Source organism: Xiphophorus hellerii, chromosome 15 (assembly GCF_003331165.1).
Source record: "Xiphophorus hellerii strain 12219 chromosome 15, Xiphophorus_hellerii-4.1, whole genome shotgun sequence".
NCBI classification, from domain to species: domain Eukaryota; kingdom Metazoa; phylum Chordata; class Actinopteri; order Cyprinodontiformes; family Poeciliidae; genus Xiphophorus; species Xiphophorus hellerii.
In genome coordinates, this window is record NC_045686.1 from 12,856,240 (window position 1) to 12,868,046 (window position 11,807).

The 11,807-nt window shown below is 36.1% G+C and overlaps 1 protein-coding gene across 2 annotated transcripts; it reads right to left on the minus strand.

Moving 5' to 3' along the window:
- Positions 1-590: 590 nt before the first annotated feature.
- Positions 591-8,324, minus strand: LOC116733697 (N-lysine methyltransferase SMYD2-like). Of its 2 annotated transcripts, XM_032584504.1 has the most exons (13): positions 8,055-8,324; positions 7,175-7,238; positions 5,256-5,366; positions 5,098-5,158; positions 4,716-4,840; positions 4,548-4,615; positions 3,801-3,903; positions 3,152-3,262; positions 2,764-2,884; positions 2,361-2,535; positions 1,309-1,417; positions 770-891; positions 591-724 (listed from the first exon to the last, which is right to left on the minus strand). In XM_032584504.1, the coding sequence occupies exons 1-12, from the start codon at positions 8,222-8,224 to the stop codon at positions 811-813; spliced, it is 1,299 nt and encodes a 432-aa protein (XP_032440395.1). In that variant the 5' UTR covers positions 8,225-8,324; the 3' UTR covers positions 591-724; positions 770-810. The 2 variants fall into 2 exon arrangements, with proteins under 2 accessions (XP_032440395.1, XP_032440394.1); XM_032584503.1 differs by having other exon boundaries at positions 591-891.
- Between the last annotated feature and the right edge of the window lie 3,483 nt (positions 8,325-11,807).

The window sequence follows — 11,807 nt, forward strand, 5'->3', positions numbered from 1 at the left end:
GATATAAAAATGTTCTGTGTTTTTCACCTTAAACAGCTTCAGGTCTTCGTAGAAGGCGTCTGCACCCTTCTAATATTTAGCGATTTTTCCAGGAGAGCAACAGTGAGGTTGGGCACTGATGTCTGAAAGTCCTGCATTGGATTCGTTGTCTAATTTATCGTAAAGGTGTTTAGCAGAGGTCAGGGGTTTATGCTGACAGGGAAAGTTCTACACAAAACTCACTTGTCAGTATGCATGCCCAAGTTCTTGTGGCCATGGCAGTGATTGAAACACCATCGATTTAAAGGCTGAGTGAATACTTCTGGAAATAGTGCCTTTGCCAGTTGAGTAATTGTATTCATTATTTTGACCTACTAATATTGAAGTTTATATATATACATATACAGTATATATATATATATATATATATATATATATATATATATATATATATATATATATATATATATATATATATATATATATATATATGTATGTATATATATATATATATATATATGTATATATATATATATATATATATACTGTATATGTATATATATATATATATATATATTTTTTTTACAGCAAAGAAATAATCACAAAAACAGTTGCACCTGGAAAAGTCACTTTAGTGAAATTAGTGTGGTAAGAAACAATTTCACTCCATAACATGGTATACAACTTCACTTTACATAGCTGCATGAGACCAAATGTACATATATTGTTTTGGAAAAAATCCTTCGTCCTTCTTCATGAGCAAAGTAAAAATAAAATAAAAAAATCTCACAGTTCTGTGAAGCTCGAATCAAATCAGTCCCAATATTGTCTTCACTTTTGTCCAGTCTCTTTACGCAAGTCTTTGAGGAAAGGGTGATTCTTTCCATGAGCCACCTCCATTATAGCCATTGCCTATCCAATAAGCAAAATATTTGTTTAAAATAATTCACATAGTTTCCACATAGATGTATATTTAACCTGAGACAGCTAAAGTCAGCAAATTTCCAGCTGTATTTTCTTTGTGTCAGTGTTAATTTAGACAACAAAACACTCTTATCACACTTCTTGTCAACAAAATGTTTTTCCTTCATCAAAGTATTCAGGTTAAAAAAACACGAACACTTGCATAGGCTGACTGTAACCGATAAAACGAGACAAAAATACTGGTGGTAAATACAGTTCAATCAAATCTGGGACCAAATCTAAATGTCTAGTCAAACTTAACACTGCTTTGTGCAAACATCCCATTTACTATTTAACTCATTGTCTTATCAGAAGAAAGCAACACAAAATGCCTCTTTGTGCAGAGTTTAAATAAATCCATCTTACCTTCTTGAGAGCACTGGCGCCCTCTGAGTTCCTGTCCATATTTATGTAGATTCTGCCCATTTTCAGGTACATTGAGGACACATTCAGCGAGTAGGGGGGATAAAGCTTGCTGCATCAGAGAAATCATATACACCAATTTACAGAAATGATTAAATAAGCTAAAGGAAATCATCTTTTAGCACATTTATTTATGATAGAAAAAATACTCTTATGGCCAGGTCTAAAAGAGCTGGAAGAAATATTAAAACTTGAAAGCAAAAGTCTGTAATCCTTTAATTTAGATTATGAATGTTCTAACTCCCCCCCCAAAAAAAAAACAAAAGAAAGGTTTTGATGTAACTTGAAGAAAAGTATATATTTTATGTACATTTTCTGATATACAGAAAGTTTTTTTTCCTACAGGAGCGAAAAACCACAAAATAAGCAAAAGCCCTCCTCAATCCACCTTAAAAACATACTTGTTGTCTGAAACAAAAATGTGAATGCTTAGATTAACACAATAATCTGAAGCAGAGTGTAGCTAATGAATACCAAATTACATTACAGAGCCCTTGAAAAGTATGTTTTGTCAGATTAAAAGTAGATTCAAACTACAAAGGTTCATATATTTATTTAGTAATCCAACACAAAAGTAGCCTACAAATGTGAATTCATTGGTAAAGGAAACACTTGCAAAGACGATAGAGACTAAATTGAATTCAACAAAGAATTGATTCGAGGAATCTAGCAACGCTTTAAATTTTAAATTGTAACGTTTTTAAAAACTATACATCATTTTCCTTCCTCTTCACATTTTGAGACCAATTTGTTTTGGTCTCTGACATTAAATCCTTGTTGCAATGCAACAAAAAGCTCAAAAGGCTTTTCAAGACAGTCCAAGCCATCCAATATAAAATTAAAAAAGGACCCCTGCAGGTAAATGGTTTAATTGAATAATTGTAATGTTAATTCCATCATTCACATTTTTAAACAAGAAAACAAGATAGCTAAAACAAAACTGTACCAATTTGCACAGCATATTTTCACCTCTACACTGTGTGTATATTTGATACCTGTAAGGTTTGAGGATCTTCTCGCCGTATCTGATAGCTCCATCTGCATCCTGCATATAAATGCAAACCCCCATGGCCTGGTACATCATATGGAGCATGTAGACGTTGGAGTCATCAAAGACCGCTCCCATTTTCTCCAGGCTCTGCTCACACATGTCCAACAACTCACTAGGAGGTGCTACTGAGTCAAGGATTCATACACACAAGCTGAGCTAAGGCTTCACAAGAGTCTTTAAAAGTTTTTGTTTAGCTCTTCCAGTTTTGCCATTTTAAAGAAAGATGTGCATCAGTTATCAAGGACATTAGATATTAATTCAGGCAGTAAGTTTTTAAGATGCATGGCAATGAAAATATATATGTTTATTATTTAAAAGTTAATAATGCTTCTTTGCTGAAAAGATATTTTTGACATGTTTTAGGGCCCTGAATTCCCTGACAGTGTTCCTGGCGTAGCGGATCATGTTGTCGACCACATGTGGCTCAACTGGATCTCTCTGCTTGCAAATTTTCAGCTTGGCCTTATCCTGTGGATGAAACATGTCAGAAAATCTTCATATAATTATCAAGGCACAAAAGACATCCATCTATGGTGCTCTTCATATTGTTAGCACCCCTAACAAGTCTTATACATAAAACTAAAACATTCCCTCATAAAATTAAAAAAATTAAATGCAGTATTTTTTTTTTTTTACTCTGAGATAATAATACATGATTAATATTTTACCAGAGGTGCCAATAAATGTGGAGGGGGCTGAAATTTTATTTTGCATTTACTATTCCTTGTGCCTTACTTTGGACTTGGTTTTGCATTCCAAACAGTCACAGGTGAAGTAATAGCATTCCCTCAGCCTGTTGTTTCGATCATCTGTTGGATAAAGGAGGTCTATGTAGCTGATGAGAACCTAGTGGAGATTTAACACACACACATTTACTACAGAGCATGTTCTCTGTCCTTGAAATTATACTCATTATTTGCTGCCCTTTAATCACATACAAATATAACATTATGAACCAGCCACCTGTCATACAACACTTTCAAACTGCTGCCTTGAAAAACTCGTGAGTGAATTTCCATTTACCTGGCTGAATATGTTCTAGAACATGAGTTTTTTTTTTTAAAGATATGACTAAAATTCTGCAGAACCATTTCTTAGACATGTTGTACATCTAAATGCTAAATGCCAACCCCAGAATTAAGGTTAATGATTTAATTATTTGTCAATTATTGTAAAAAAGTAACAGAAAGAAACTTTTAAAATCATTGTCATCATTGGATTTTCCTGGAAACTTTCCAGTTAATCAACTCAAACTCTTTCACTCAACTTAAGTCTATAACACGGTTCACTATAAGTCATTAAAAAACAAGCATGCCCCACACACTTGATGCAAAACTAGAACAGGATGTGACCTCCTTTAGTGGCACTCATGCCTTTTTCTCACTTCATCTCCAGGTTTCATGTCCTGCACCGCCCTGACTTCAGCAGACGTGCCATTATATGTTACTATGACGCTGGGAAGACAGCTGTGGTTTATAAGTGCCACACTGTGGGTGAAAAAACAGGTTGTAAATAACAGCTTTAATTTGGATAAAACACACGTTTTACTTAACATTGATCACAGCAATAACATGAGTAATTGATAACGTCTATTCTTTTTAACTCTGTAGAGAGGTTCTTGACTCGGAAGAAGCACACACGCCTCCAAACTGTACATTAATAAGTTACTCAGAGACATAACGTAACAGATGAAAAATAAGCCCTGTGTATGGATGAGGAGAAAAGAGTGAGCATGGGTTCAAAGGGTTTTGGAGAATTAATAGTTAATTGCAATAGTCATTGTGACTTCTAATTGCACTTGTCAAAACATGTGCACCTAATGGCAGGGTAGAATTGTTGCTGCAATGATGTGTAGTGATGTTCATCCCTTCATGACGCTGACAAGCTTATGAGACATATATGGTGTTTTCTCCTCCTCAAGGAGGCTGAAACTGATGGTGGAGTCATAGAAACCTCCATAGATCTATAGTGAAGTTCTGCAGATTATGAGGAAACATTCTTGTTTAGATGTGACACATGTGGGAGTATTGTTATTATTATTATGATTTTGGATGGTCAAGAAAGCAAAATATTTACTATGTTATAACAGCATTTCATGCTCGTTAGCATGCATATGAGGCTTTCTTCTTACTCTGGATAGACTGCAGTACCAATGTGGGAAAGTTCGTCATCTTCTATTGTAAAACCATTACAGGCAACCTGTTAAATACAGACCATCGGAATAAATGAAAAATATGAAAAACGCTATCTGCTCACCTAAATCAATAAAGCACAAGAAATAAATAAGTCTTTGTGGTACCTGGGAGTAGAGTGTAAGCAGATCTTTGTGGTCAGGCAACTCCAAATGTTTAGGGTAAAACCGATGGAGGGCAGCAATGTCAGTGTCGGTTCTTTCTCTTTTTTCATTATCTTCATCCTCCAAATCTGTTGCAGTGAGGTAAATATTTCAATGTTTCCATTTTGTCACCATTTAACTATACATATACTCATACAGTGTATTACAAAGTCTTTATACCCGTTGAACTTTGCCACATTGTGCCATATTTGTAAAGTAATTTTTTGTCAATTCTTCTTTTCAAAATATTTGAACCTCTCCTGTGTTAGATAATAGAAGTAAAAGTCTAGTTGCAATAAAAAGCCTTTAAGCTCTTTATCAGTATGTAATAAAAGTTTTTACTCACGCGACTGCAGCTCTTCAATGAGCAACATCTTCTCCGAAACACATCGCTCTTTCATCATTTTCTGATTTGGGATAAGCACATTTGACATAATGTTATTGAAAAAAGTACTTGGTTGAAACAGTTCAAAAATACTGTTCTTTTTTCATGTTGAGGCCAACCTTCTTAGCAAGGATTCGAGCAACAAGGCGGGTCGTGTCTGACGGGCACCAGTTCTCTCCAAATGCATTCACAGCTGAACACTCCAGCTTGTGCATGGCCCAGTCTCCTTTCTTCACGAAAAAGCACATAAAATACCTCATACTTGATCAGTCAACAAAGAAAACGTTTCAGCAGGTTTATCTATTTTACAGTTTGCATCAGACTTTGGCATTATTGATGAAACTCTCTCTTTTGATTCTTGTGTCAACCAACATTTAAACAAACTAAAACCGAAGCCCGGTTTCTGTGTAGAAACCGATTTTGTTGCTGCCACTTTGATGCCTGTCCTTGATTGTGCAGACATCATTTACAGGAATGCTTCTGCCAGCTGTCTGACACAGAGACAAAGTCTTTCAAAGTGCTTTAATATTAATTACAGGAAGTAATCCTCTCACCCATCAAAGCACTTTGCATTCTTTAGGCAACTGGACATCATCATCCATATAGAAACATCTCTTTGGTGTAACTTAATATATAAATCAATACTTAGACTGTTTCTGTCATTCTTTTTATATCCTGTTAATGGTGCAATCTGCACTCCCAGGACTTTATAACCCTCTATACTGCATCTGTCCCATCAGAGCTGGGTAAAATGGTCACTGAATATCCTGACCCCCCAACAGCAATACCTAAAACTCTGCAGCTTATTCACTCTCTTTAAATTCCTTCTCAACACACTGTTTAAGTGACAAATATTTGTTTCTTGGTATCAATAGTCTCCTGTGTTCAGTTGTGTTTTAATGTGGTTGTTTGCGTGAACAAATCCCTCAAAAAATGAGATTCTGGTTCTCAGTGAGGCTTGCACATGTGAATAAATGTGTAATAGAAAATAAATACATTTAAAGAAAAATACTTTCATTTTAAAGGCTGCAGGAATGTTGCTCTCAAACATCCAGTTTATTGCTCATGGGGCTGCTGGAGTTTTGATTACGTTAGCAACTACACATGCAATAGAGGTACTGTACCTTGCAGCAAAGAAAATGAATTTTATATCAACAGAAAAATTAGAAATATGTTAACTTTATAACTTTAGAACATCTTAAACAACCAGTGGCCTCCCAGTGTATTCTGAGATTCAACTTAGTTGAAGTTGAATTCCTTTTAATTTACCATCATCAAGACATAGTTTAGCTTGTAGCTGCATTAGAAGAAAAGATTATCACCAACCAAAGAATAACTTCATCGCTCTGTAGCTGAATACTAAATGCAGTACTAAAAATAAAAGACTTATGCTAAAAAGTAACTTGATATTGGACCATCTGTTTAAGTCACAGGTGTCAAACTCCAGTCCTCGAGGGCCGCTGTCCTGCAGTTTTTGGATGTGTCACAGGTACAAAAAGCTGGAATGAAATGGCTTAATTACCTCCTCCTTGTGTAGATCAGTTCTCCAGAGCCTTGCTAATGACCTAATTATTCTATTCAGGTGTGGTGCAGCAGAGGCAAATCTAAAAGTTGCAGGACACCGGCCCTCGAGGACTGGAGTTTGAGACCCCTGGTTTAAGTCATAGAATGGAATCACAGATCCTCCTTCAGGATTTGAAGGTTTCCTGTGTGAAAAATGGTCCAAAATCACAACTGAGAAATAAAAGCAACCTATTTCTCCTTGTTGAAGTTGTCATCAGGTTTTTGTGAGAGGTCTTAAATAAATTCTACTAAGCATGTTTAAATCTATTTTCCCTGAGTTTATTCCATTTGATTGCACAATACACATAGCATCATCTGTAACCTCTGTGATGTCTTTGTATGTGTGGCCTGGATATGTTGCTACAACCATCTGGTGATAATTTCTTGTCAATTCTACCTTTAAAAATGTATTTAATTAGAAAGTTGTTGATATGTTCAATATGTCTTTTACCCACTGTGTCCTAATGTTTCCTACCTGGCACTTTGCATTGCAGTAAAAAGCTTTCTTGCACTTCCCGCATCTTGCCAAGCCTTCTTTCCTATAACAGAAAGGTTTATTAGAATTTGGAAGGCATCCAGTAGAGACAATTAAATACTATCAAACTTCCAAAGAAGTAGATTGGTTGATCTATTATTAAATTGCACATCATATGTCATTTGTTCGCAGTTTTTAGGCCGTTAATCACTTAAAACTAGTCAATTAACCCATATTTAAGTACTTATTTGATTGCATCTGATTTTTACACTGTATTACACTGCAATGAGTGTTTCGTATCACAATCGTTTAAATGTCATGCCTCATTGACAAGAGCAAGCCGTTGCTGGTGGCCTGCAAAAGAGTTTTCAAGCATTCTGTGGTATTAATAGATCTGGCCTCAAGTCGGACCAGTTGTCTCCGTGACATAGAAACAGCAAAGCAGTCCAGATTTCTGAGACATTTTCAGTGAATTAACTAATCTGTTTTTAAATTAGTTTATGGGCCTATGCGGACATATCCTGAATGATAGAATGAGTTCATCCTGGGAAAATTTGTAACTTATTTATAAGGTGGTTTTAATGAAACAACAATACATGCTGATCACATTCTCATATTCTGTTACAATAATGAAATTACGATCATAGTAGTGGATTTGACATTATTTAGAAGGTAATGAGGCAGATAAGTAGGCTATATATCCATGCCACAGAAGGAGGAAGCACAAGCAGAACTAAAATAGATTTTATGCTGTGACAGTTTCTATGGCTCTGGTAGATCTAGAGTTACTGAGTTAAGATTCAAGTTCGAAGAGACATTTAAAGTTGTATTCATTCATTAATAGTAATAAATAAATACATTAACTGTTGGGCTCTTTTACCTGGTGAAGCAGAACTCACAGTAGTTGCCTCTCTCTTCAACTGACAGCACATAGGAATATGGTGGGCTGGAAAACAGGAGCTCTCCGACTTTAAAGGCCTTGGTAACCCGGAGTCCTCGTCCCTTCCCAGGACTGTCGAACTTCTCAATTCCCTCAATGAGACCGGTCATTGCTCTGTAACTCTGGCAGCTTTAACTACTTTCAGTGTGAGCCTGGGCTTTGTCAAGAGGAGTGGGGTGTGGCAGACACACTGCTGTTAAGTGCTGGCATGTCACCCTACGCTGTTGCAATTTTAGGCTTCGGTAATGGCTCTGACTGTACCCACTAGTGTTGGACCCAAATTTACACATTATTCAAGGATGATAATTTAACTATTCTACCTAAGTTACTTTATCATGCTTTGGGGCCAGTTGGCCAAATCCAAGCCAAACCAAAGCATGATTTGGCTTGGATTGCAGTCAAGTCAAATCAATAATCTTATTAAAATACATAAATCTCAATGAGAAAGAGAGATAAAGAAAAAGGGGAGATAAAGACAGAAAAATAACAGTCAGAAAAAAAGGAGAAAGCAATAACAAAAGACACTTTATGCTACACTAGTCATTTTCTTTTATTTCTTAGCTCATGAGGTTCTCATTCTCTGTCCTTTATTGTAGCCACATTTTACTTGCAAAATGTGCAAAATGTGGCATTTTGCAAAAGTCTTGCAAAATGTAGTCAATGAATTTAAACTGGATTTGAGATTCTGTCTTCATGGTTGTGTCTAGACTGCTCTAGCTTATCTGAGAGCTAAACTGGGTTTGCAACTTATCAGCAAATGCTGACTTTTTCATGGGTAGAAATGTCAGGGGAGATGTTGTGTCACTGACAACTCTCTCTCTTAAAATACTTTACAGAACTGAATGATGAAAACAGTAATGCAAAGCCTGTACTTAGATTGTTAAGACAGATTATGACACAACAATCCCTGTTTGGTCCTTAATAAGCAATTTGTCAGACTAATTTACTGTAGACATTAAGGACATAACAGAGTCTACGACCCTTTAAGTAAGAGGAGCAGTGCACCATCTTCACTATGCTTAGCAGGAAGTGTGCGTTCTACCCTATGAATGTAATCAGTGGCAAGGGAATCATGTGAGTTCAGTTAACTGAATCAGGGCCAGTTGCTAGGAAATCAGGACTAAAAGGCTGAGGGAAGGTGAGTAATTACCAGACTAAAAATACAAGATTTATATGAAGTGGAAAAAAAGTATGAAAGTCTACAACACAAATTGCAATATAAGAACAGAAGACAAGTAAGAACAGGGAATCTCAAAATAAACTCAACTAAATATGGAACAACATAAGTCACATAGCTATTCCCAAAACATTAAAACACAAAATCAGAGGACTAAGAATCATGACATGCAGGTTGTGTTAAACTAAAATCTCCTTAATTAATCCTTTAATAAGTTAAATCGAGGTATCAAAAATTAGGTTTCTCTACTCATACAAGTGAATGTTTTTTTTTTCTTTTTCCATAAGTCAAAACCCAGAAAAGATAGCAGAAAGTGGTGGGCAATTTACTGTGGAAGAAAAACAAAAACAAAATGAGGGAGGAAAGGGTGAAAGGAGCTTCAGAGTTAAAAAAAGGTAGAAAGGACTGATCTTATATCTACCTGTGAATACATTGAACTACAACAATAAAACAGTTCCTCTAACGTCTTTTCGTGACAACTAAAATACAATTATGACCTATAACTTCAAAAAATATCATGAAAATATAATGATTTTACATAAATAAGCTGATACTTAGAGGAATTTAAAAAAACGATTACTCAGTATTGATTTTCAACCTGGATGAATGAGTTAAGCAGATGTAATTACAAAAGAAAACGTCGCACTATTTAACTATGTAGCACCATCTGGTGGTAGATGTCTATACTGCAATACCAATTTCACAATATCATCTGCAGGGTTTGTGGATTAGTCATCTAATTACGTACCTTAAATGTTAATTATATCTAGGTGGATATGTCAACATCACAGTTTTTGATGACATATGCATAATACTGAGATTTTTATAAATCACAGTCAACAGGAAAGATCAGCAAAGTATAGCGAGCCCTGTGGTTACATTCAGGTGTCCACTTTTGTCGCATTGTGCCATCATGTGGCCGTTTTTTGTAACTGCAGATAAAATTGAATTTAGATCAAGGGATCACGAAGTCTAAAAGAAAATAGACAGATCACAGTTTTACTACGAGACGTCACTAAGTGAGTTCTGATATCCCCCCCTTCCAATCCTCCCACAAATGTAGACAGGGAGGACTTAGGTCAGGGACTGGATCTTGAGTGAATTGAAATATTTTATAATCAACCAAAGCAGACACATTACAGTGCATGCCTGTACACTCTCTCAAACTCACACACACACACCCACACCCACACACGCACACCCACACACACACACACACACACACAACACATAGTAAAGATTTGTCCCTCATCTGTATCTGAAGGCTTTATCCAACCTTGCCCCAGATTTCTACGATTTATTATAATTCCATTTTTTTTTTTGGTCTTTCAATCTAAAGATTTGTTCCTCCCTGTTTTTTAATAACATGCAAGCAAGGGAGGCATGTCCCAGGGAGATTATACTGTCGTCTCTGGCGTCTCGTCTTGATTACATCAGAGGAACCAGATTTGATTTGGAAGAAACCCCCTTGTTTTAGTGCCCGATCTCTTTAGACCTCCCTGTTGTGCCGGATTCTTGCTTTTCACAGACGAGGGGGATGATCTTGATGAATATGATCTGAACTAGAGGGAGGTAGAAGGATTAGGCAAAAGGATTATAATTTCCAGTGATGAGAAATAATAAGAAAACAATAAATCCTAAGTAGATTTAGTTCTCAAGAAAACCCTGTTAGGGTAAATCAAGAGAATAGGAGACAGGGACAGAGAAATTAAATGGATCCCGAATCTGGTCTGGGAGAAGATCAGTCCCTCTTTTTATCTTGCAAGCCATAATGTAATTGAAGTTCAACTCAAACATTTTGTTGATTTAATTTACTTGAGAATTATTAACATTAGTTCAATAGATTTTTAACTTCACTGAATTTGAGGTGATTGTGTGAATAAAAAAGCTAAACCCTTCCTGTCAAATAACTGATCTGATACACAAATTAAACAGAGAAAGACTTTTGTTCTGGGGTTCTGTTGTTGTTAAAACTTTTCTGAGTGTTAAAGTTAACTTTCACAACCTTAGAAAGGATAAAGAAAGACAACCTGCAACCAGACATTAGGTTCACTTCAGCTTCTGGCCTTGGCCTTGTGAAAAAGGAAGGTCCTTATCAGCATTTCTGCTGCAAGGGTAAGGAAAACTAAATCTAAGGGCACCAATCAGTCTCGTTTATAAATGATAGATGGGGCAAACAATGTAAAATAAATTGGGGCCTCATCTGCAGCAATTCTTGTGATACCTTGAGTGGCAAAGAAAAAGAAAAACTGAACCTTAAAGCAAAGCTTTCGATTCACTCGTCTGTTTATGTTCCACACTTCACCAGTAGTCATGGGTGGAAAGAATGAGATCCTCGATACAAGTGGTTGAAATCCTTCATAGTGGGTATGAACTCAGATTTAGGGAGAGGGTTAAAATCACCATCAGGGAGAGTTTGCTGTACAGTTGCTACATGTCTGAATCAAAAGAAGTCACCAAGGTTTTTCAGACCATCTTCAGATCAGCAAACATGTTGGTTGCCTCTTCAACGATCT